The sequence below is a fragment of the Macrotis lagotis genome, chromosome 1, assembly GCF_037893015.1.
Source record: "Macrotis lagotis isolate mMagLag1 chromosome 1, bilby.v1.9.chrom.fasta, whole genome shotgun sequence".
In the NCBI taxonomy this organism is placed as follows: domain Eukaryota; kingdom Metazoa; phylum Chordata; class Mammalia; order Peramelemorphia; family Peramelidae; genus Macrotis; species Macrotis lagotis.
In genome coordinates this window covers 727,857,887-727,884,871 of record NC_133658.1, presented here as the reverse complement: position 1 = coordinate 727,884,871, position 26,985 = coordinate 727,857,887, and the positions used below count along the sequence as shown (strand labels likewise).

At 36.1% G+C, this 26,985-nt stretch overlaps 1 protein-coding gene across 3 annotated transcripts; it reads right to left on the bottom strand.

The window, feature by feature from the left end:
• Positions 1–343: 343 nt before the first annotated feature.
• Positions 344–26,776, bottom strand: HSPH1 (heat shock protein family H (Hsp110) member 1). 3 transcript variants are annotated; one of them, XM_074216102.1, is made up of 18 exons: positions 26,656–26,776; positions 24,771–24,823; positions 21,649–21,789; positions 19,998–20,120; positions 18,690–18,789; positions 17,846–17,979; positions 16,617–16,861; positions 15,621–15,849; positions 13,497–13,603; positions 13,096–13,229; positions 11,151–11,359; positions 9,480–9,611; positions 5,861–5,998; positions 4,486–4,611; positions 2,593–2,700; positions 2,385–2,504; positions 1,919–2,080; positions 345–1,226 (listed from the first exon to the last, which is right to left on the bottom strand). In XM_074216102.1, exons 1-18 carry the CDS (start codon positions 26,774–26,776, stop codon positions 1,023–1,025), a joined length of 2,586 nt encoding a protein of 861 aa, XP_074072203.1. In that variant the 3' UTR covers positions 345–1,022. The 3 variants fall into 3 exon arrangements, with proteins under 3 accessions (XP_074072202.1, XP_074072203.1, XP_074072201.1); XM_074216100.1 differs by lacking the exon at positions 26,656–26,776 and adding an exon at positions 26,262–26,406 and having other exon boundaries at positions 24,771–24,828; XM_074216101.1 differs by lacking the exons at positions 9,480–9,611; positions 26,656–26,776 and adding an exon at positions 26,262–26,407 and having other exon boundaries at positions 344–1,226; positions 24,771–24,828.
• Positions 26,777–26,985: the final 209 nt, after the last annotated feature.

Sequence of the window (26,985 nt, the reverse complement as noted above, 5' to 3'; positions counted from 1 at the left end):
AAGGAATGAGTATTTCAAAAAGTGTAAATATAAAAATTACTGACAGAGGAGTGGTAGGGAAGGAAGGTAGAACAGATAGATTGGAGAACCCTACCTCTCCAAAATGAATAAGTATTTTTATTATAGTTAGTAATAAACATAAAACTAAGGTACACTCACCACAATGCTCACCTCAGTGTTCCGTCCTAACTTAAGAATGTTAGCTTGTCTTAAAGCTGCCATCTTGAACTAAAGAAATAGATGCTTTAATTTTACAAATTGGAAAAAGAAAAAGGAATTGGAGTTCACAATAAAATAACCAGTTTAAAAATAACCAGTGAGCCAATAGTTTAGAAATGACATTATATGAACTTTATTATTAAAGCTCATTAAATGCTTCACAATACCAGTTACAACAGGATCAACATTTCTTTCATTGGTAAATCTCCACAGGACAATGTACTGTTTAGCAAGAGATAAAATTTAAGTTTTTGTTCTGCATGCTACTAATACACTTCACTATCTTTTTTTTTTTACTCAATGAATTTTAAATAACAAAGAAAAATGTCCTACCCTATTAGACAATTTATTCTGGAAAGCCCTTATGAAGTCAGATTTAATCATATTTACACACATACACACCCACACACATGCGGAAATGGAGGGTAAGATGCAAGAAAACTACCTTGGCAGAAACAAAATGCTTAAAGACTTTTAGTCACAACCCTCTTGAATGAGCAGTACATTTTTTTTCTCCAGAAGACCAAGTTAATTTCATCCTTACTGATGCAAATGGTTAATACTGCACAGAAGCTTAGTATGAATTCACAATTCCACAGGAATCTGAAAGTTACCAAGGCAATTTTCCCTTTTAGGATCATAATGACTACAGACTTAAGCTTTGCATTTTTCCATATAATACACAAAAAATTTCTAAACATTCTTAAAAAAGAAAATATAAATAAGTCTCAGTATGTCTCTTAGAATTGCATACTAGGGCAAAAATATTTTCTTCATTTGACCCTGCTTAACTTCCAAGTGATTTAGTCCAAATCCATGTGAATAGTGCTGTTGTCGCTGGGATGACAATCTCCATTCTGATGCATGCCTTCAGCATTCAGATTATTTTTTACTTCAAAACCTTCATTCGTATCCACATTGGGGCCGTTCAATGTTTTTTCCTGCTTGGGAGATTCTACTTTTGGTTTTGGTTGTGTTACAACTGGTTCACACATATGGATTAATTCCTGAGGCAGAAAGACAAATGAGGTTAGCCCAGTTCTATCTGCTTTATGCCTTTTTGGAGAGATTTATTCTCCACTTTCTAATTCCTTATCCAAGGTCAATCTATTCTGCTAAAATGAAACTTTACATATTAAACTCTTTTATAAATCTGAGTTTCACAGACTGAACAAAGACAGATCAAACATTTTTTACCATGCCAGTTTTCTATGTACTAATTTGGGAAAGGAATGCAAAAACTTTTTCATTCTCAATAGGAAAAAAACTAGACTGTGGTGTCACTGGTAAGAATGCAGCAAGAAACTTCAGATTTTTGGAGAGTAATTGAGAGCACTGAGAGGTCTAGGGTCAGAGCCAGGATATGGCAATGGTAGACCTTAAACCCAGATAAGCTTTTCCTAGCTCCAACGTCAGCAGTTTAGCCACTACACAAACTGCCTCTCTTCATTTATATTTATTGTTTATTAGGATTTAACTGCTTTCTTTTCCCTTTTCCTAGGGGATGTGATTCAATTGATCACTAAACATTTAAATGGCAGACAAAGAAGATGCAGGAAGAGGTAAGAGGATAAAAGGAGCAAGTCGCCAGAAGCTCATTTGATAAACTGTCTTTATGAAAATGGCCACCGTCAATGTCCAGGAATATAATCCTCCTCTGGGACACAATCTTATTGATAACATGTTATTTATGGCTCACCTCTATCTTCATTTTGATTTCACTGGCTCTCACAGCAGGGTCCTGATCAAGGCTTCTTTTAGCCTGAGCGTTCATGACGTTATTCATCCACTCCATTGTTTCATTGACAGACTTTTCAACTTTCTTCATTTCTGATTCATCAATGTGGATATATTTCTCATCCTGAATAGAGAAACAAAACTGGTTATTCTATGTAAACTGTTTCCTTCAATAGAGGGGACAGTTAACAAAGCACAAACAGTGAATTAAAATCTCTGAAAGAATATCAACTCATTCCCACTATATTACAATTGGTTTCTGGGCAAATTCTCAAGTGTGGTTGATGGAGCAAGAAGACAACTCAATCCAAAACACTGATTTCCTTTCTACTGAGGAGGATTTTCCTAGTTACAGAAATTGCCTAGTTAGATCATTTGTTAATGGTAATCTCTACAGTTTTCACCTCACCATATACTGAAGGACTCACTTTATTCCTGTAGTCAGCTGCAATTTTTGCATAGTGTTGCAGTCTTCGTCCTAATTCTTCAAACAGTCTTGGTCGTTCCTCAGCTTCTTGAAATCTAATCTTAATTGGAGTGCCTAATTTCTAAAACAAGACACATGATAACCATTTCATTTATTCTGCAAGACTTAAATATCACAAAACAAAGGAATGGCCCCGCTAGGTGCCCTACCATTAACTGATCCAACTTGTCCACATAAGCTTGTTTGGCTTGGTCCTCTCCTTCCTCATACAGCCAATCTTCAGTCTCGGTCAAGAGTTTCAGGAAATTTTGATGATCCTAAAAAAATACAAGTTGAGGATTCAAATTTAGCTTTACCATAATAGAGTCTAGATACACTTATTTCATAAGTGCTAAAATCTGTAGGCTTTAAGTCTTATTTTGTGGAGCTAAGTTGAAATAATACAAACTTAAGTTCACGTAAAACCTTCAGATAGGTGAGTGAAAAATACTGTCTCAAATAGATATGTGGAATTTACTTTCTTCAAATGAAGTCAGGATAAGAATATTAAATGCATCTGCTTCAAATAATGGTAAAGTATATATGGTTTTTTAAAAAATTATACATAAAATTCTTCAAAGAGGATTTGGAAGAATCATGTTGGCATTTCTAATCAGGAGCCTGTTAAATGCAGGGGTTGAAACCTTGGGGTTTCAATTACTTCACCTGAAAAAAAATATAGATTATTATTGTGCTTACAATGTAATTTGAGGAATCCAAGTAATTTATAGCAGACCAGTCACTCAAAAGATTCTATCACTAATTTTCCACTTTATAAGATTAATTCTCCCCCCCACCATTTATTGAGACCTCGAAGTAATTTTTTCATTAACTTCATAATGAATATAACAAATGTAAGAAATAATGGTTATACTATAACAAGTTCAAAACTCTAATACAGAACAATGTCACTCATCTTTAAGATCAGCTGACATCAGGATCAACCAACAAAGAGTCAACATCTTGGATCTTAGTCAATTAATCTATTCACGCGAATGTTCAAATAAAAATCAATTCAAGCTCATAATTTTATAAATTTCTTCCTAATTCCTGCAGTTCGAAAGTTGTTATGATCAGATCTTCATTCTTCCCCCTTTAATGCTCTCAAACTCAGTAGAACAGGAGTCTTAAAACGAACTGGACCACTTTTGGAGTGACTTAGGAACAGATATGAAATGTCCTAAAACATTGAATCTTCCCATAACCTACTCTAGACTTGAGGTTTCCAATTTAAAGAGAAAGCAAATGAATATTTGGAAACAGGCATAAGTAATAAGCATTTATTAAACACTTACTATATACATGTGCCACTATAAATTCTGACACAAAAATAAATGTATGCATATTCAGTTGTGCTGAATTCTTCAAATATTCTCGAAACGTAATCTTAATCGGAATGCCTAATTTCTAAACCAAATGAGATATATGACAACCATTTCATTTATTCCTCAAAACTTCTGTAAATTTTGCAAAACTAAGAAATAGGCCCTATATTCAGATGGCTACCATTAACTGTTTCTATTTGTCAGTTTATATGTAGATATTTACCTATTGATATTGAGCTTGATCTGGAAATAATTTATATAGATGATTACCAAACCCATGAAAACAGATGAAGTCACCCAAGAAATCCAGGAGGAAAAAGAAGGCCCAGGACAGAGGCCAAGAGGTAAATTATACAGATGGGGACATAGTAAGACTGAAAAAAGGCAGTAAAAAAAAGAATCATAAGAGGCCACCCTCAGCAGCACTCCTCCTCTAAATTGAGTTTGGGGACAAGGAAAAATAACCAATCCCAAAACAAAAACAAAGCAAAACATAAAAACAAAATCCCCCAAAATTGTGGGGATCAAAATAATACAGTTTAGGTTTTGGCTTTTGGTTTCTTGAAGTTATTGATACTAAGTAACTAACTAAGAAGATTGTTTTGTCATCAATCATCTTTGCCATCTGAAAACAACTCTGGTCGACAAATTTCTATAAGCTGAAGCTAACACAATACTCTGTGGACCAGAAAACAAAAATTTGTCAGGAAGATTAAGTCCCAAGTTTATACATTATACCTGTTCACATATGAACTTTTCATAAGGACCAGACAGCTTATCCCTGAATTCATAGACATATTCTTCTACTGCATTTTTGGCATCATTCCTTTCTTTTTCAAGTTTGTCTTGCATGATCATCTTGCCCTGTAAGAAGAAAAAAAAATATCTCGCACTTTATAACCATCAAACCTGGCTAAAAAGAATCTAAGATTAATACTTTCCCTTTTTATTTTGTAAGGCAATGGGGTTAAGTGATTTGCCCAAGGTCACACACACCTAGGTTATTAAGTGTCTGAGGCTGGATTTCAACTCAGGTCCTCCTGATTCCAGGGCCAGTGCTCTATCCACTCCACCACCCAACTGTCCTAATACTTTTACTTTTTAAATCAACTGCATGATTGCGTGTATCAGATATACTTATGATTTATGCCAGTCAGCACATTTTGCACTTAGGATAGAAAGAAATACGTAGGCAAATAGCTTCATTACACTTTAAAATTACAACAATGGGAATCTTTGGTTAAGACAGCTTTAAATAAACTTAACCGATGAACATCAAGAAAATAATATAACTATTTTATTAATCAGATTTGTTGTTCTATCTATAGACACTGACCTCCCCATCATCTGCAATCAACACTGTTGTAGTGAAACTGTTTCTCCAAATGCTCTTATTTCAGAGTGTCCTGGAATTTGACCGGGCTAAGATTTCAAATACCATGACCATTCCAGGAGTTTCTTACCATAAAACTTGATAAATAACATCACGTTTGTCAAAATGTCATCCACAACAGATGGGAGAGTATTAGATCAGACACAGAACAATGAATTCTCTATTTACAATACATGATTTTCAGCAAGTCAACCTACATCCTGTGAAAGAAAGTGATCAGACTTTCTCAGGTGCCTTGCTGATCAATCTATGAGTCTCTGATTATGAGTCTGCAGTACTTTTACAAGACAAAGTTAGAATATTTTACGTACATTTTCATTTGAGTCTCACAATTCTGTGATGTATGTGCTACAGATTATTATTTTTAATTTATGGACAAGGACCTTTGAGGCTCAGTTAAGTCAAATGGCCTGAAAGTCCAGCTATTTGCAACAATGTTATTTTTAAGGATTTTTTTTAAAGTTTCCTCAAATGTGGCCAATATTTGTCATTTCATGTGCATTAAGAAATTCAAAACAAATAACAATTTCATTGATGCAGTAAGTATTATAGTTTAGTGGTCTGTATGACTCAGTTACAACTGTTTTTTGCTTTTATTTGTATTTACATATTTCTCTGGTTTTATAAATTCAAGTTAAGACAAAATTTATTTGAATATATAAATCAATACATCAGTCACAGTTAGACATGTGTTAAAAAAATACTTGAGTGGAAACTTACTTCTGTCTCAATATACATGTTGAGAAGGTCTTTTCCCAGTTGCCAAACCAAATTTGCTTCAATGGGAAGCTCAACATTTATCACCTTTATTTTGGGTTTTTTAGCTTCTGGAGGTTGATCTACTTTCTTTTCATTTGCCTTCAAGAAAGAAAATAATCCTTAGATATTCCTTTAAAAAAACTATACAGACATATTTACACAACTTAAATGGGCCTCATCTTTATTAGATTGAGAAACCATTTTCTTCATCTTTAATAAGAGCCATAATTATAGTTACAGAGATATGGATGAACTTTTGTACAACTACTAATATAGTCTAATGACTAACATACCTCATTGTCAGAATTTTTCTTGTATCTACTTATATCTCTCCTATGATGCTTATGCTATCCTCACAGAATTATGCCTCAGTCCCTTTTACTTCTCCATCTTAGTGGCTCTTCCTGTGATCTCTTCAAATTCTCAACATCCTTAGTTTAAGAAGAATGTGATAGTTTTTAAAATGAAAACCCAATATATGCTACTTAAAATTATTATTTCTAAATCCCAGCATTTTCATATACTTGTACAAAACTAGAAGATGTTCAACAACCTGGACAACACCTATGATTAATGTGATTTTCTGGAATTTAGGTCTAAGAAAATAAATACCCAATGGAAATTTGAATAATTCTCATTTCGGCTACTTAAGTCTTTGGTTTTTGTTTTGTAAACACAAGGGTTTTCCCTCCCTTTACTATCCTAAGGGTACATAAGAGTACATCCTTATCACAAGAGAATGACTACAAAAATTCAGACCATATGATCAGGTAACAAATATTTCCATGAATAACTGTGATGCTCAAAGTAGTAATGACTAGAATAGCTGGTCCAGAATGTATTATAAGATATTATGCGAAGGATCTTGAGGAAATTTATGGATAAGAAGGAACTTTTCAGATTATTTATGCTAAGACTTTTTAAGTTATAGAAAAGGGACTGAGGCCCAGAGAATTGGAAATCCAAGTTCACAGAGATTATTAGCTAAATTAACCCAAAGTTTTGATCACAGTTGTTTCTACCAAAAATTTGACTTTCTCTTGAGCACTAGAAAAATAACAATAGCAATGAGTCACATTTTCACTCAGTGATTAGCTTTATGAATGTTATAAGCTCTTCCACCTAGTGAAGAAGCACATATGACCATGTCAAAAAGTCCTCTCTTACTGACATCTTGGTTGTTACAAGGATGAAAAAAGCGAATAAAAGGTAAGACTATTATTCACGTTAGAGACTAACGTGTGCATCACAAAATATGATTTAAAAGAAACAAAGATGCTGACAAGAAACTACATTTTGACCTTTCACCTAGACCAGACAATTATCATTTTTCAAGAAGAACATATCTACAATTTGACCATCCAGATAGCCATCATTAATACTTGTATTGTTAACTAATGATACCAGTATTGCTGGAAGGAGAATAAAAGGGAGGTTAAACTGTTAGAGGGAAGGAATGATCTCCTAATACAAAAAACTACAATAAGGTCTATAGAAAACTGAAAGAAAAAAATGTAATAAGTTGGTGAAAGATGAAACCAAGAAAGGTGTATATACTAATAAGAGTGAATATCTCTACCTACAGATTTAAAGAAGGCATGAGGATTAAGTCATACTTCTAATACCTTTGAATTAGAGCCATTTCAGGATCCTTTTTTAGAATAGATCAAACATTAAGTTTTGCTTCTGCTATTTGGGATGAAATTCTGTCAAGCACAAGGGTGTGACAAGCTAATTTGAGGCTACTGCTGCTACACAGTGCAAAAAAAAAATTGGCAAAGCTACTGAACCTGATGGCATATCACTAAAGTCAGTAGGGCTGAAAGGGCAAAGGTATTGCTTATATGTATACATAAACCGTTCCTTAATATTTCAAGAGTAGATAAATTTTCCTAAATATTTAAGAATAGCAGACAGATGTTTTAAAGGATCTTTTTGTACGAGAAGGAAAATAACTGACAAGAATAGCTAATATTTGACTATTATTTAGGATCTGAAGATCTTTTTTTGAATGTGTGACATGAAGCAAGCATTTAAAAACTGTTTCAATTTATCCCTTTCCTATCAAGATAAGGAAAAGCTATGTAATAAGATGAAGTTCAATGTTTCTATGCAGTCATGTTTGATGATATATCAATAGGTGTACCTAAGAGATGCTGTCAATATCCTAGGCACTTATTCTATAAACTTTGTGAACAAAGACAACAATTCCCACGAGCAATTATGTTCCTGATGCACACAAGTAAATATCTGACCTTTCTGCATGAGCAAAGAACTTAAAAGATAACTTTGGTCATGAGATTATATATATAAACATACATACATATATGTATGTATGTATGTATATAAAACAAAAATGCCTATTGCATACACCACATGGTATTAAGTTCTAGGAAAAAGCATAACCTCATTCCAAAATCCTCATCTGAAATACAGAACTATAAATGATTTCTATTATTTGGGCAAGCACAGCTTTATCAGAAAGCATTATCACAGAAACCAGATCAAGATCACAGTTAGGACCTTAGTGAGGTAGATTTTGGTATTAACCAAATAGCACTGATTCTATTGCTCAACCTTGTCTTTTAACTGGGGCATAGGGTGGAAAAGGGAAGAAATTTATAATCAAACTCTAAAACTTGATCAAAAAGATAAATGGACAGTAGAAAAAGATATCCAAGATAATTTGATATCACAAGATGAAGCATGGTTAAGTGACTTGTAAAGACATGATACTGGAATCAATTTAAGGGACTAGTTGAAACGAAGTGTAAAGCAATATGGTAACATGCAGCTGGGAAACCACAGTAGAATGTGTCAGAAAATTTAATTATAAAGAAATGAAGTTACTTTTGAGTAAAAAATTTTTGAATTAAAGCAGAAAAAGCTATGGACAGTTATTAGAGGACAAATTTCACATGCATTCAGGGCAAAAACTGACCAAGTAGCAAATTAGTTTTTAAATACATTTGCACATGCAGACCCATCAACACCAACTGAATATATCAAATGTTCTATTGGAAAATATTGAGAGGTGGCTGTATAAATGCAGGCAAACAGTTGCACTGTGCTGCTGCTTATTATTACACATATTCATGTAAAATCCATGTAACAGGAGAGGGGAAGATTGCTTAAAAATGTTCTGCTTACTGCTAGTTCTTCATAATTTTCTTAATACAATACAAAATGATTTCAGGAGAAAATATACTAAGAATCAATCTTCCTACACCTATTTACATTAAAAAAAGTTAAAACCAGCTTAAAGTGATCAATTAAAAAAAACACACCTCAGGAACACATGCAGTAAAATTATATCTATCTACTATATCTGCTGCCATCAAGAGTTAATTTCCTAAGATAATGAATTAACTAATTTTCTACTACTGAATGGCAGCAAATTAAAGATTCCTTCAATTAGAAGCTTTTGGAACAAAAGCAAAACATTGGATCGACTTAAATGTTAATAGAAAAAAAAGTTACCATAAAAATTCTATGTAAGAGAATAGGTTAACTCTGTATTGTTGATTAATGCTTACAAGTTGTAATATTGTCTAATGGTATGAACTAGAAAATCACTCACTTTGTCAGCATCGGGGATTTTGTTTTCTTCAGAGGGAAGGTCAGGTGAAGGGGGACACTGTGGAGTTTGTTGACCATCAGTTTGTACCTGGGGCTGTGTTCCAGCGTCACTGTTGTCTTGCTGGATATTTTTCTGAAATGAAAGCCCAGGCACAAAGGATGTAGAAAGCATGTGTACTTGATTTTATTAAAACTAAAGGGCATCAAAAGTCAGTTCACTCAATTTCTGCTATACTGTAGGGGAAAAAAAGGTGTCTGATAAAGCAAGCTGAAACTGAGAAATTTCCAACCTGTAAAAAAATTTGGTTGAAATTAACAAAGCTATTAAAAAAAAATATAGGCAATGTGATGACAACCACCAAGTGTGACAACTTTCACTTGAACACAATTCTTCAAGATCCATACTTTCAGGCCCTCAAAAGTGACAGTCCTTATTCTATGCTCTAGTCCCTGGTGTGGCCTTCATTCTTGAGTACCGGTATTCAGGATATATACAGCCAACTCTCAATTACTTGGAGAAAATGTCCTCATCTTTGCAATCTGTAGGTTATGCAGGATCCTTTATTTTTTCAGTGTGATTATGAACACTCCATAAGGGTTACAAAAAGCAGAGAGAGGCTATTTTGCTTAGTAGACAGAACAAAGAAGTCTCACTAAAAGTTTAGTGGAGAAGGTTTTTGGACTATCTGTAGCACTTATCCTATATCACCAGATGATTGAGAGTTGGCTATAGCTTCTTGAGTTCAATGAGTAAAGTCTCAAACCCTTCTGTATTCATCTATTTGTGACTCCCTTTTCAGTCATGTAAGCTTCTGGGATGGCTAAAGCAAATACATGATTCCTGTAAACTTTACCAGGAGTCCCAAAAGGCAGAGGAGAGTAAATTAAGGCCATAAATACCAATAAAGTTAATGAAGGAACACAAAAAAAGAACACTGGTAAGCTTATCTCCTTTGAATGGAGGAATTGCTTTTGCCCAGTATGGTTTGATGTGGTATGTTCTTCAATTTAGAGTCTTAGTTTTGCTACACAAGTTCTTTGACCAAAGTCTGTTTCAAAATCCCTAATGAATACATTAACAAGTTGGTATGCTTTAGAACTTTCTCTCAGTGTCACTATTTCCTATGCAGGCTACTATTATTCTTAGCAATGGAATCCGAGATCTAAGTTATATAGAAAGAATTCCCTAACATTCAGTAAGTATTAAGTTATGCTATTTTTATTAAAAATCACAAAAAGACAAAAAATAAATCATTCAGAAATATAAAATGCAAGTTTTTTTTTAATCATGCAGGGTGGTAGGGTAGGATATCAGCTTTAATATTTATTAGACAAACCAAATAGCTTTTTCTATTGTATAAGTGAGGCAAGCAAAACAATACTCAATAAACATCTATAAAGTGTAGAACATTGAATTATTTCTATCCTGTGTTTAGCAATATAACAAGATCTGGAGTAACATTTAAATTAGAAATTGCTTTGCTTCATGTAACAGTTTAAAGACAAAGTACTAAGTCACATCTGATGAAATTATCAAACACATTTCTCAATGCATTATTGCTGCTTATTTTTAGACAACTTATTTTTTAATTCCCTTTCACCATTCCCTTAAGATGGACCAAACCACTACAAACTTCCTATATAGTTCATTCCCATGTACCCACAAACTTACATCAACATCAGAGTTTTCAGGTGGAAGTTGATTCTGATGCTCCACATCTGTTTCAATAGAGGAACCCTCACTTTCTTCTGTTGGAATTTTCTCTACCATTGATGCAGTAGATATTGTAAAAATGCCATGAGTGTTGACACGTACTTTAACTTTGACTTTAGATTTCTCTCCATCTCTCTGAGCTGAAACATTCTGGACTACAAAGCGACCTAAAACAGAGCAACATGTTTGGAAGAGTGTCAAAGACCATAAGACTGACATGCCACAAAAATTACAAGAAATACATACCAGCTCTATCTAACAGACTGCTCTTCTATACCTGATCCTCCATTAATCAAGTGCTTACATTTCCAAGGCCTACTCTAGGTTTTTCTCCCTTCAAAAAGGCTTCTTGAACCACTCTAAATCATAATTTTTCCTTCTCTCTTAATGACTGCAGCATATCAAACATTCTTCAGCCTGGAATATATACACTAGTATATTCTTTAAGGCTTTGAATCCTAGTCACATCCTAATTGATTTCTAACTTCAATGGCAGTAATTACTCCCCATCCTCTGACAATGAGGGCAATATAATAATAGTAAACGCCAATGAAGCACCTACTATGTGTCAATCATTTACAAACATCTCATTTTGATCCTCACAACAACTCTGGAGGTGTCCTGAATATCCCCATTTTACAAAGGAGGAAACTGATACAAACTGAGGCTAAGGGACTTGGCTCAGGAAAAATTAGCTAGTTCAGTATCTGATGCAGGACAATTTGAACTCTTTATCTTCCTGATTTCAGACTTGATATTCTATCCACTGTGCCAACATTGCTGCCCACATTCCTCTCAAAACCTTAAACTAACACAAACTTAGATCAAATTTAGCATTTAATATTTTTAGAATACTTCAAAAACTATAAACTAACTACCATGTGAACTATAACTTCCTTTATTGGGTCTTTGAAACAGTAGTTTTAAATGATTATGATTAAGTCAATTCTTACTTCCTCTCCCCGCCAGGTTTTTTGAGGAAAGAGAATTTGGGAGGATTTATAATTGAGAATAAAAAATCTTAAAAGTAACTTCAAAATTTCATTGTCATGTTGAAAATAATTTCAAAGGTAACCACAAAAGTAATTACTATTCAGAAAAAAGACAATTACTATGAGCTTATGTTGCTAAAACATTCCAGGTTTTTATTTATTTTTAAAATTTCTGGAGTTCAACAAGATTGTACAATGTACAACTTTTACCAGATTGCTCACCATCATGGGGAGGGGAGTAGAAAAAATGCTGAACTCAAAAACCTGCAAATGGATGAATGTTGAAAACTACCCTTCCATGTAATATGAAAAATAATATAACAAGGAAAAATATTCTGGGGTTGTTTAAACCTCCTGAAAGGTAAATCTGATGTGTGTATATATCACACCCTCTCTCCTATAAGAATTACTTTCTTGAGTCATCAGTTTTCAACTATAAAATGAGGGGCTCATCATACTAAATGACTAGGAGAGATAAATCTCAGTGACTTGAATGAGAAACACATAATTGAAAACAGTCACTACCATTTACAAGCTGTGTAACCTGAGTCAAATTATTTAACCTTTGAACCTAAGCTTACTCATCTGTAAAAATGAGGATACTGTGTTAATTCCCAGGATTGCTGTGAGATCAATGGAAAACTGGAAAACAAAAGTGATTTGCAAACCTTAAAGCATCAAATAAATGTCACATTAAAATGGAACATCGAGCAAGAACCAGTAATGTTTAATATAAAGACAGTGTTTTGTTGTGTTTTCACATTTTACATGAACCCCCCCCCCCAAATATTCTAGATATAACGAAGTGCTTTCTTAGTTGCAATACCCAGTGCCAAGCAGTTGTTAATTACAGCTTCATCTACATTATTTTGGGGGGAAAAAAAATCAACAGAACGGTAACTTGTACTTACCAATTTTTGCTTCTGGGTATGGAAAGCCTTCAGCATCAGAATAAAATGCTTCTAACTCAAAGGGACCTTTTCTAAAAAAAGTGAGAACTTTGGAGAAAGGAACTGCATGGTTCCTGCTGAACACTTCATGAACACTAAAGTTAGGAGAGAGAGAGAAAACATCATTAATTGCAGTCATTAATATTCCCACTTTATGCTGTAAAATCCTAATAGTTAAACTGAAAATGATGAGCCTCTCTAATTCATCCAACTCACTAAATTTAAGAAATGATAATGACAACTTTGATTCAGAGAAGATTCTGATAAATATTACCCATGAAAACCTTCCTACAAATATGTTAGTCATTTTTCTCTCATGTTAAAACAGTCTGTTCTCCTTTAGAAAAATATTGGCTACCTACCCTTCAGCATCTTCTGAATCATTGTTCCAGACTAAGGAAATTGGGAAAGGAATTGCGTCTGTGACTGAAAACTCTCGCACTTTAAATGCTGGGGAAAGGATGGCACACTGAAAGAAAAAATACAGGTTACCTTTGGTTTGTGGTGATTCCTTACAGAATGCTATTAAACTCATACTTGGCTTTAATTTTCTTTTTCCTAACACAAAGAAATGATTGATGAGTTTAAATGTTTTATTAAAACGCTGTATTACTTATCATCAATAAAAAGAATACACTGAAGCACTTAATTATTCTGAACAAAAGCATGTGTATTATTAAAGACACTGACTTCCCACTCGAACATAAAATGTATATAAACCCTACAGCAGTTTTCTAATGATATTGTATAAGTTCAGCAATATTTCTACTTGGCATGCCTAGCTGAAGAGGGTGAAACAGAGTCTGGGTGCGAAGTTCACAAAAAAGGAAAATGACAAATGATGGAGAGGTTGTGGGAAAACAGGTCATTAAAGTATTAAAGCTGGATCTATGAACTGGTTCAACCATTCTGCAAAGCAATTTGGACTCGTGTCCGAAAAGCTAAACTGTGTACTTAGCAATACTAGATTATACAAAAGAGAACAAAAAGACAAGGAAAAGGCTCAAATAATCAAAAAATATTAACAGCAATTTTTTCAGTGGCACAGAATTGGCAATTGAGGAGTTGCTCCTCAATTGGGAAATGGCTGAGTAAGTATGGAATATGAAGGGTATACTATTGTCCTGTAAGAAATGATAAAGGGTATATCATCAGAGAAACCTGGGACGATCTGTAAAAACAGATGCAAAGTTTAAGAGTCAAACCTAAACAATTTATGCAAGAACAGTAACACTATAAAAACTCCTTATCAACAAAATTACCAAAGACAGAAATGTGCAGGTTGAAGAGGGAGAGAGAGAGAGAATGAATATGTGTGTAAATTTGGACTTGGCTAATGTAGGAATTTGTTTTGTTCAAAGTATACTTATTGAGTAGTGAGTTTAGTTTTTCTTCTCCTTTGCCTTCTCAATGGGTAGAGGAGAGGTAGAATGGAGAAAATGAGGAATGGAAAAGAAACTGAAATCAAAGGAGAAGAAAAGAAAAATTTAGTTAAAAAATAAAGAAAGCCAAGTGCTCAAAAGTTCATTTGCTTCATACAGAATACGGCTATCATTTAATAGCCACCTGGAATTCATAGAGCAATGACCTGTACAGAGCATTAATATCAATTCATAATCTATACTAGTACATATTTCCCCCCATCCTCCCCTTTGGAGAGTTGAGAAATATTGGCACAAGACTATATTTGCCTTTTAATTTTTGTCTCTTAACTTAAAAAAAAATATTTTTCCTTTTCTCCTCATCTAACTTCAAAGCCTTTAACATTTACATAAGTAACCATTTCCCTTTTGGGATAGAACTGGGGCAGAGTATTGGCAACACCCCTCTTTTTTTGACTGAAATTATTTCCCATGACTTAGTCAAAAAGCATTAATTTCCAGGGTAAGAAGAGTAATCAGTTTAGAAGCAGAATGAATGGCAGACTAGGGTTAGAGCTGGCCAAGGGAAAAGAATGGTTGTCATGAGACAGTATGGTGGCTAGGCATGGAACAATAAAAATAGGTTCCAATAATGTCACTGAAGGAGAACAGACAGTCTCAGGAGCTAGATTTTCCCCCTCAGGAAAGCAAAGATGAATGACGACTTGATGATTATGATGTAAGAGGGATTGCAGATTGTGCTAAATGGTACTGAGATCCTGAATTAAGTGACTCAGTCTGTTATTTTTCTTTCTGTCCTTGAGACTTAAAAACAACCACCACAACAACCCTACTCTTAGAGGAACTGAGGAGAAATCCAAGTAAAGGCTACGTTAGAAGAAATAATAAGGACAAAAATTAGAACATCAACTCCTCTTCAGTTTTGAGGAACTGGAGTTACACCAAAAGTTTTTTGAAACAAACCTGAGATGGATAGACCAGGCAACAATTGTAGGAACCAAGTCCCTCCAAGGAGGAGTTGTTTCTTTTTAGGTCCTGGGCTATAACTTCTACAATTCATCAATCTAGATTTTAGTTTTTAATACTAGCTGAGGGGAAACCTACCTGCAGGGCACACCCTCTGGCAACAGCTTCATCAGCATTGAGAGTAGTGCTGATGTCTTTCCCAAAGAATTTTGCAATCTTTTCTTTCACTGCGGGGATTCTTGTAGTGCCTCCAACAATCTCCACAGCACTTATTTCTTCTACTTGAAGCCCGGTTTGTTCCATTAATGAGGTAAGGGGCTTGTCTATCTTTTGCAGCAGATCAGCACATAACTCTTCAAACTGAGATCTGAACAAAGATGGAAGATTTATTTTGAATAACAAAAAACAAAAAGTTCTTAAACATGTAGGGAATGAAGTGCTTTCTAAATTTAGGATGTGATCCAGAAACATGATTCAAGTAATCAATAAATCTATAATGAACCAGCCTTTTTCTTGCACTTATCAAACAGTCCCTGTTCAGATGAGACTTTACATGTACATATTTAAGTTTATACAATATAAATCCAAGAAATCACTTTAGTTTAAAGAAAAAAATCAGGAAAGGCTTAATGTTGAAGGAAGTGTTCTAAAATGTAGAGACAATGGAGTATAATTTAGACATGGGTGAGGCAATCTGCAATAGCAAAGAACCAGGTGATAAGAGTGTTACATGTAAAAAAAAAGTAACCCTGATTGTATCATGGAGGTAAAGAGAGGAGAAACATGTAAAGAGAGGAGAAACATAAAAGGATGTAAAGATAGACTGAAGGACAGGTTGTGCTGGGCTTTAAATGTCAAACAGAGGAACTTGCCTGAACTAGTAGGGTAGCCCACTCATTTTTTTTTCAGGGCTTAAGTTAGCCATCTCATAAACTTCTGAGAGGCCAATTACTACAACTTCAAAGAAAATAGTAAAAAAAAATCCAATCAAATGATTGCACCAAACATATTCACAACTAAATATACGCACCCTTCAAAGTTTAGTATTTTTGGCTTTGGTTCTTTCCATGAAAATAACTTTGGGAATATCATCTGATTCTTCTGTCAAGAACTTCCTTGATATCAGCAACTCACCTGTTCATCTTCCCAGAGATATCGATGTCATTCATAAAGCATTCAATATTCAATGGGAGGTCCATGCTATTAGAGCTCATCAGTTTTTTCAGTTTCTCACATTCCTGATAGAGGCGTAGGAGTGCTCGAATTTTAGATTTGGCATCCAATTTGTATTTAGTTTGAATTTCTGCACAGAAGTGCTCCACTAGTTTTTCATCAAAATTTCTCCCTCCCAAGAAAGGATCAAAAGCTGTTCCTAGAACCTAATTAAAAACACAACCAGTTTAGAGTCAAGTTTGAAACTACGTTTTCCCCTTCCTTAGATGTCATCAGGAGGTTTTTAGTTTTTAACACTTCAACTTACATCAATGAAAATTATATGCAATGAAATATTGAAATCAGACAAGATAAAAGAAATCTAAATACTTCTTTGTAAAGTTAACTTCTGTAGACAATGTAAAACAAGGAAAAATATTTGTTTCTACACTTTGCTGAAAATATAAAATATGAAAAACTTTTTTTAAAAAAAGATCCCAATAACTACCATTAGTCCCAATTTCAAAGAATGACAAAATCTCAGGTGGTAAAAGGAAGTTCAAGGTCACCAATGCAAGCCTTGATCTGGAAATATGAATCCTTTCTACTACAATCCCAAGGAAGAATAATCTAGCTTCTCTTCCACAATCTCTTGTAACAGGAAACACACTAGGCTCCTAGAAAGCTGTTAGGAATAAATAGAATGAAATCAACCTCAGACCTGCCCTTTAGAGCCAAACACTAGCACTAACCCTTCTCTAAACACCCTGAGTACTTGAGGTTCTTTCTTTTCCCAGGCTACGCATGCTTAGATTCTTTAAATCAACACTCACAACATGCTTGTTCATTCCCCATAAAACTACGTCTGTCAAAACTTTCCCAAAATGTGATATTCAGAGCTGGACACATTACATTATTTCAAATGCAAGCTGATCGTTCTTGCAGAGGACTATGGGTCAATGGGAAAACATGACAGAACTTGAGCTGAAAACTTTTTTTCATATGAATAGCTTTCTAGCTATATTTTCTCCAACTTATACTTGAATGGTTAGTTTTTATTTCACTGATTTGAACCCAGAATCATTACATTCAGTTGAAATGAGGAAAATAATGATTTGCTTAAGATCAAATATTTGTTACAAATTTGACTGTTTAGTTTTACTAAGTTGCTTTTGCTTGAATTTGTGACTTATTTGCGAATATGTAACTACCTTCACTTTTCCCTTGTTGAAAGCACAGGCAGAAACTTGGAAGGCCGAGTGTCCCATATCAACGAAAACCACAATTCGTGGTTTCTCTTCTAGGCCTGGAAGATCTTGCTTATAAATTCCATAATTTAAAGCAACTAGGAAAAAAAAGTATAGAAATAGATTATGTAAAAAAAAGTATAATTACTAATAGGATATAAAGAAATACCATAGAATAGTCAGATAAAATAACTAAATGGAGAATGAATCCTTTTTATAACATTAAGGCTACTGTAATCTATAGTTTTATTCATTCATTCATACCATTATAGCAATAAACTAAGTATGGGAAATCCTTGAGGAATGGCAAGAAGTGCAGAATGGGAGCTCAAGAAATTTAAGATGGATATAAAAAAAATTGGAAAATTATGACTTTGAATATCAGGATAAGTCTGGACCTTTTGTTTATAAACAAAAGTTCTTTGGGGTCCTCAATTTTTAAGACTCTAAAGGGAATCTTTGAGATCACAGCTAGGTAATTATTAAGTGTTTGAACTCGGGTCCTCCTGACTCCAAGGCCCATGCTTTATTCACTGCATTACCTACCTGCCCCTGGTTGTTCATTTTAAGTGATTATTTCTACTCTCTGATTCAACCTGTGACTGAATTGCTTAGGAAACTCCTAGTGAGCAAATTTCCTCTATCAGTGCAGGCTGACACCTACACCTAGAATTGTCTTTTAAGACCACAAGTTAACTTCTAAAAGTGGCATACTAATATACAATTTTAAGGCTCTTACCCTCCTTCTCTGGCAAAGGTACTTGAGTCAGCCTTCTAATGCTTTCTGCACCAAAACTTTCTTTCTTACCTGCTGTCATGTCATTCATTAGTCTTAGGCAGTTTAAGCCAACGATCTGAGCTGCATCCAATACAGACCTTCTTTCAGCATCTGTGAAAAATGATGGAACCTGAAACAAAAATGAATTGAATTTTTTCTTTTCCAATCTTACCCAGTAATATCTTCACAGTGAATATCTGCACAATCATCCTATGAAACAGAATAGCTATTGTCTCTATAGAAATTAATAGCGAAATTGGGATGGTTCTTGGCATTAGACTGCTTATGTTTGGGAGTTAAGCTATAAGTCTTGGTCAATTGAGTGTATGCCTTATAATCCTGCCACTAGATTAGTGAGCTTATAGTAACTAGGGATCCTCCATCTTGCCCAAACATGGGCAAACTGAGCCATCCTGAGATCAAGATGAAGCTTCCATGTTAATCAGCGGTACAGATTAGGCTCAAAAGTGACCACTGGGCGGTTAGGTGGTGCAGTGGATAGAGTACCGCCCTGGAGTTAGGAGTACCTGGCCTAAGACACATAATGATTACCTAACTGTGTGGCCTTGGGCAAGCCACATAACCCCACTTCCTGTAAAAAAAAAAAAAATAAAGTATATTTAAAAAAAAGTGTCCACTGAACTTTCATCTTGGGCAAGAGGGAGACCAGGCCTCAAGCTTTATAATAAGTCATGTAATCATTTAACATGCATGTAGTTAAGACAAATCAGTGGCAAAATACTATTCTTTTTTTCATCATCTACTTTACCACAATTATACTTTCTTTCCAAATACCCCACACACTAGAGGGGAAGAAGAGAATATATTAACTGTCCCAAATATATTATCTTTTTATCTTGCAAAGATTTTAGCTGACATATTAAGCAACTGATAGGTAATTTTCATAAAGATTATTGGTATTTTTGTATCACACTTAAGTAGATACGAACTGTTCACTTAGACATGGCAAAATGTAGGAGATTAATTCAAAATACTGACATTGTGCAATGATACTTTCTGTTTATCTAGATGCTAAGTTTACAAATGTCTGTATGTAGGGAACATCACAGACACAAGCCCAGATGGCAGCTCACAAGATGAAGATTTCCTATTTTACTCAGCCACAACCACAGTCATTAAATCATACTTTCTGGGGCAAGATTTAATAAGATTAAGAGTTAGTCTCCAACATGCTATTCAGTGTGGGGAGAGAGGTAGTCCAATATAGCTAAAACAATGTTGACAGACTAAAGAAATGTAAATCAATCAATCTATCTATCTATCTGCTATCACCTTCACTTCACTATCTTTCTGTTCAACTATGATACAACTACTTACTGAAATAACACAGTCTGTTACTGGTTTTTTGAGGTTGTTCTCAGCAGTTTCCTTTAACTTGGTTAATAACATTGCAGTTATTTGTTCCACACTGAAGAAATGTTCTTCATCCATATACATTACCTATTATGGAAGAAGGAAGCAAAAAAGATCATACCATTTACCTTTCAATATTAATATACAACCTATTGTTCCCTTTTCCTTGGAAGGATATTTATATCCATAATTTCAGAACATAGACACAAAACATGTTTTCAATGGAAGAAAACTTTATATCCCCTTTTTCTCTTCAAAGAACTGAAAAACAACGTCAAGAAAATGTTTCTCTTATTAAAAAAAAGAGAGGCAGCTAGGTGGACGTAGTGGATAGAGCACAGGCCCTGTAGTCAGGAGGACCCAGTTCAAATCCAGCTTCAGACACTTAATAATTACCTAGCTGTGTGACCTGGAGCAAAACCAAAAGAACAAACAACAAAAAACCCCAAAACAAATAAGTAAAAGATAAATTGTTAGAACTGTTTTCTATAGTTGTAATAATAATAATTATGCTAAGAAATTCTTTTGTAGATAAAAAACCAAGGATGTTTAAAGCAACCAACTACATTTATCATATACCTATTAGGAAGGCAAAGTGCTGATGATAAGCTGCCTTCTATTGTTTTCCTGTACTTGTTATGCAAAAACTTTAGATTTGTAATACTCAATTTTATAACACCAGATATTTTTAAATATTTTTCAACTCTTAAGATTCTATGAATTTAGGGACAGTTAGGTGGTGCAGTGGATAGGGCACTGTCCCTGGAATCAGGATGATCTGAGTTCAAATCTGCCCAATTAATATTTACCTAGTTGTGTGACCTTGGGCAAGTCACTTTAACTCCATTTCCTTGCAAAAAAAAACATGCACCCCCCCAAGATTCTATGAATTTTGAACATTTATAATTTTTCACCTCAACTGTAGAATGTTTATGAGCTCTAATCAAATGTCTATATTCCATAAATACATAAAATAATCCTCTAATATATTGTTATACAATTAAAATTAATTTCTTTTCAATACCTCCAATTTCCCTTATATTTAAATTTCCACTTCACTACCTTTCTCCAAGGAGAGGTACTTTTCAGATATCTTTTTTTTTCTTTTTCTTTTCAGATATCTTAGATGAAAAAGCAGTCACAAGTAATTTGTTTCAATTCCCAGTTTTATGAATTAATATTAAGATAAGCTAACACTACAGCAAAAGGTATAGAAGGAGACTGGGAAAAAGCAATGATGTTTTTGAAATGTTCTTAAGACTGTAATTAGAGTATTAAGAAAATATTAGATACACTGACAAATCAATTTAGCTTTTTAAAATTCACATAACTTTTTTAGCAGCTTGAAAATTTCCAATAAACTGGGGAACTGACAAAGTGCTTTAAGAGTATATATGAGTATATTATCTGATATTCTTCACACTAAAAGTAAATGAAAATTATGTGAGATGACAGCAACAAAAGTCTATAGTAAACTGGATGTTTATAACCTGGATATTTTTTTTTTTTAAACCAAAAGTCCAGCTTCTATGATCAACCAGTTTGCAACTACATTTTTGATTATGAACAATTTCTTTTGCAGATCTAAAAAAAAGTTACAATGCAGTTACATTACCTTTATTCCAACACCTCCATTTTTCATGGGAACCAAGTCGAAACTCAAATTTTCTTTTTCTTTTTGAACAAAAGGGTCGTTAAATGCTCGGCCATGAAATCTCTTGAAGTTATATACTGTATTGTTTGCATGAGTGATTTGCTGAAGGAAAAAAAATAGTTTAAGTTGTTTATTCTCCTTCATTCCTACCTCCTGGGAACAATATTCCACAGTAGCAGTTGAAGTAAGCCTGGCCATAGCACATACACCTAGATCCCAAAAGATCCAGGGTCACAAAGCTTTACAGAACATTTAACTTGCTTATGGTCAGTCTTTCAATAAAATTAATTTTTAAATGGCTGAATTTCTTTCATGTCACCTATTTTTTTCTCCTGACAGGAAAGTCAAAAGAAGCCACAGGAATGGGATGCTTGCTGCTTTAAAACAATTAAGGCATTTCTGGGGGGCAGCTAAGTTGCTCAGTGGATGGAGCACTGGCCTGGAGACAGGAGGACCAGAGTTCAAATCTGATCTCAGAGACTTAATAATAACCTAGCTGTGTGGCCTTGGGCAAGTCACTTAGTCCTACTGCCTTAAACCAAACAACCATTAAGGCATTGTATTCTATAGCACCAAGATGCTTAAGAGAACTTTATAGGCTCTGTATAATACCACTGCCACTGCCCACACCTCCACTCCAAGCAGTGATCTTTTGTCATTTCATTTGATTTTTAGGTGTCCTGGATCATGTATTCCCAAAGATAAATACTTGAACAGTGCTTTTAAAAGAAGTTTCAGAATTATAACAGTTAATATACAGGTTAAGGGAGGATTATCTAGATGTTTTAATAATGCCCTTACTATTCATTTGTACAGGTTAAATGATGTATAAAGACTACTATGATCCTTCATTTAAAGTCCTTAAAAACTGCCAATAGGGCTCAAGCTTTGGCCAGTCCTACTAAGTGGAAAGGTGGCACATCTACTGCCCAAAGACCAGCCTGACTAAATTCAGAGGCTCATTATCAGGCCAGCCACAGGGTAATTTGTTACTTTAGTGACAGCCAACTCTCAAAGAAGCGTGTATTGTGCAAAGTGTACTGGATCTGGAGCCAGATCTGACTGAGTTGCAATTGCAGCAGCTGAGGTTATTACCCATAACCTGCTTGGGCGTTCCTTGTACAATAGAAGGTTTGTATTAAATTATCCCGATGGTCCTTAACAGCTCAGAATCTATGATCATAAGAGGGGAGAGGCAATCTGTATACACAGAATCATAGATCCCTTACACAGGAACACAGATCTTTTATGACAAATAGAGATATGAAATTCTGATGAAATGTACTTTGTTCCTTGACAATTGTTTCTCAATTGGTTATGTACATTTAACAGGAAAAGGGCAATTCAGAATCAAGTTTAGCTTTTTAAAAATGGCTCTATTTCCAAGGCTTGCAGTCTAACAAGAAATAATATATTGGAACATATATATTTTACCATCATAATAACTTTATATAAATTTAAAACTACATGTGAGTTTTAAAGTTTCCTTAAAAAATATAAAACAAATAAGAGCATTAGAAATATCTTTTGGAGACAGGTATGAAAATATACTCATTTACAAGATCAAGGTCCCACTCTTTTGAAAAATCTCTTCAAATATACAATTGGTTCAAAAATCAAATTATTTTAAATCCTGACAGTTTTTAAAATAATTATTGTTAAAAAAAACATACTGAGTAAGTAATTCCAGTAATTTGTTTTAAATAGGTGCTTTTGGTATCAAATCCTTGCCTCCCAATTATTTTATATCAGGTAGTGTACTATCTTTCCCTCTCTATTTGGGGTTATTATAACATTCAACGAAAATAAAGTTTCAGAATATAACCGTTCTCAAATATAATAATACATGTGAAATATTCCTAAGTATAAAACAAAATTACCATTTTAAAAATTTTCCTCTAAAACTTTGCCAAATTACAGTTTTTTCTCATCTCCTTCAGAATGAAAATGGGAACAGGAACAAAGGCTAGGACATTGTCACAGGTGCCACTACTTTCTCCATTTCATGTGCTGTAGACCAATGTAGATATTTTCAAAGAGCATTTTAATAATATTTCCCTATAGAAATTTTTTGCATTAGATGGCAAAGACTATTGATGGGCCTAGGGTTAATTTTCCTTGCCATTACTGGACAGGAATGTTCTCATGTGAAGAATATAGCTACAAAAATTCAACACATTGGCCTGTCTTAAATGGCAACATTTCACAAGATCATAAAGGAATACTTCTCTCTCTCTCTCTCTGGAGTTTGTTCTGCGTATATCTATTTATTTCCTTTTGCCTTCACATTTCTCCCTCACTCTTTCATTTCAGAGGACTATCAACTTAAAGCTGAAGGGGAGCTCAGGCTCTCAGAATTCAGCTTCCCATTTCTTAGGTCAGAAAACTGGGGCCTAGAGGCTAAATGACTTAGTATTAAGCACACACACACAAAAGTAAACAAGAAAACACACAAATACTAAATGAAGATAGAAATGTCAAAAAAATCCAGTAGGTGCATGGTATCTCATTCAATAAAACAAAAAGGACCAAGAATTGATGTGCTATTATCATAGCTCCCTAATCTTTGTCCTTGGTAAAGGAAAACACTGGAAATCTAAGAGACAAGGTTTGTTGGCATCTCCTTGGCAACGCTAGCCTGGGCTGGTATATGCTAACTTGGAAACCTCTATCTTATGAAGAACAAGGTTTCAGTTTCACTAGTCATGCCAGGGATCCTGCCCCCCTTCTATAAAACTCATTTCATTGGCCAGATGTTCCTGATATCAAAAGAAGTACATAGACCACACAAAGGTTCAGTTGACTTTCTTACCCTCCTCTTTCTCCCTGGCATAAGGACATGGTATCTGAGGTTCTGGGGAACATCTTTTATTGTTCTTGCCTTTGCTTGTCTGATGTTAGGCCTTGTGACAAGGAGCCAATAAAAGTCTACTGCTTTCAGCATTCACTGGCATATCTTATAAGTACTTGCATGAATTATGTAAAGATAATCTTAGTTTATACAATTCAAATTAGCATTTTCTATTTGCACTTTTCATTTTCTTGAGAAATGATTAGAAATGTTCCTTCTGCAAAGGACCTACCTGATTTTTAGCTGCAACTCCAATTGTTCTGTTTTTTGATCCAAATGATATTACTGATCTAAAGAAGAAATAAAAGTCATATTTAAAACAATACAAAGTAACATTAGCAGGCAATCTGCAAGGCATTGAGAATAATAAATTAACTGTAACCTAAGGCTACAAGTGGAGCCCTAGAGAGGAGTGAGGAATGACCAAGGCATGCTTGTCAGCCTATTTTGATAACGCCATTATATAACATCAAGGAAGAAGTTAATTTTGGTTTAGGAAAAAGGGAATTAAGAGGAATTCCCACAACTATGTATTCTAAAAGGGCAACTCTCTGGGTCTAAATAACACAAATAAAATAATTATGAATGACAAGGTTACTGTCCCAAGCACATTCAGTAGCAATTTTAAATACTATCTGTGTCATGGTAACTATTCTTAAATGATAAAATCATAACCTTTGTCTAAAATTTTTCTAACCCAGAACTCTCCTGAATAAAAACGGGAACAGAGGTGAAGACTGGGACAACATGCTGAGGGTCATTCCCTTCGTTTCATGTGCTGCTGCAGACTACCAAGGATTAGTTGACATAAATGACACTTCCATTACGCTTTGTGTTTACCATCATTATCAAGTCTTTCTTTCCCATTCTCTCTCTAGGCATTTAAGAATCAGTAAACTGTTTAGTTCAAAGTAACAAGTGCATATATGCGTATATGTATATATACATATATACACACACACACACATACATATGTATATGATGAAGAAAAAATGGCAAAAGATTAAAATAGATATTGGTAAGGAAAAGATAAAAAAATACTAACAGTGCCATTTAAATGCTACAGCTCTGTATTCCTGACCTATATAGAAACGTTACCTTATCCTGAAAAGTAAAACCAGTTAATACAAAAAATGAGGGAAGGGGGGGAGAAGCACGATTGTTTAAATTAAATCTACGTAGTTAACTTCTAAGAAAATAAGTAAGAGTCCAATGCCGGAAGGACGCACTGGAAGGACGCCCGGTGAGGGCTTTGGCAGCCCCGGCGGGGCGCGCGGCCTGGCGCTCCGGGCCCGCACTAGGGCCGTCAGGGGCTGCGGGCGCTGCGGGTCTCGAGCCCGGGCATCCGCACACACGCGCCGGCCTCCTTGGGCCAGCCTCGGCCTCCCCGGGGCGTGGATGCCGAAGGCCACTGCAGAGCTCGTTCTAGCGGCCGGGCCGGGCCTGGCGCTGCCGGCGTCAGGCGGGTCCCGAGTCGGGCACCTCCCGGCCGGGCCGCGCAGCGCGTCCTTCCATCTCCCCCGCACAAGATGGAGGTTTCACCCGAGGGCCGCATGGCTCTGCCCCCCCGGCCGCGGCCCCACGAGCCCGGGCCGCCCGCGCCCCCCCGGGGCTCTGGAAGCGGCGGCGGGGGCGCGCGGCAGCCCGGCCCCCGGGGGGACCGGAACAGAAAATGAATGAAGGGCGGCCCCGCCCGCCCCGCTCCCCGGGCGCCGGCACTCACGGGGTGCAGCGGTCGCTGAACTCGTTGGCGATGGTCTCGATGCCCCCGGCCCGCGCCACGGCGATGTAGCAGCTCTGGGAGCCCACGTCCAGGCCCACCACCGACATGCTGGCAGCCCGCGCGGCCTCTCCCTGCCGCCGCCGCCTCGCGCCTGCTCAGCTCCGCGCGGCGCTGACAGCCCGACTCGGAGCGCCGGCGGGCGGGGGGAGGAGGAGCAGGCGGCGGGCGGGAGCGCCTTCCCGGCTCTGCGCGCCGGCCCACGGGGTCTCGCGGGGTCTCGCTGGGTCGCGCCTTCCTTCCCTCCCGGCACAGACAGAAAGCAGATCCGGCCGCCTCGGCTTTAAGTAGCTCCCCAATGAGAACTTTCCAGAATCTGCGGCATTTACTCCCCGGCGCCTCCGCCGGCGCCCCTCCCCGTACCACGTGCCATTTCCGCTTCCGTCTTCTCGAGCCTTCTCGAAAGATTTCAGCCAATCGGCGGCCGTTTCCTCCCCTCGACTTACGGGCGTTGCCATGGCCGCGGAGAAGTCGCCCGCTCGCCATAGGCCCGGGATACAAAAGCCCGCCCCGCCCCCTGTCCCGCCCTCCCTTCCCGTTCTCCGCCCCGGCCGGAAGTGAGGCAAGTGGCTCCCGAGGGCTAGGCCCCGGCCGCCGGCCCTCCGAGGTGAGTCGTGCGCGCGTCGGCGACTCGGGCTCGGCCGGCGGGTGGGAGGGGGGTGTCAGC

Excerpts from the sequence above, each read along its gene's own strand:
- HSPH1 (XM_074216102.1), bottom strand. The coding sequence starts at position 26,776 with ATGGCAACGCCCGTAAGTCGAGGGGAGGAAACGGCCGCCGATTGGCTG. Across the intron at positions 21,790-24,770 it reads GAGTTGCAGCTAAAAATCAG|CAAATCACTCATGCAAACAA; the intron begins GTAGGTCCTTTG and ends TTTTTCCTTCAG. Across the intron at positions 13,604-15,620 it reads CCAGAGGGTGTGCCCTGCAG|TGTGCCATCCTTTCCCCAGC; the intron begins GTAGGTTTCCCC and ends TTTTTCTTTCAG.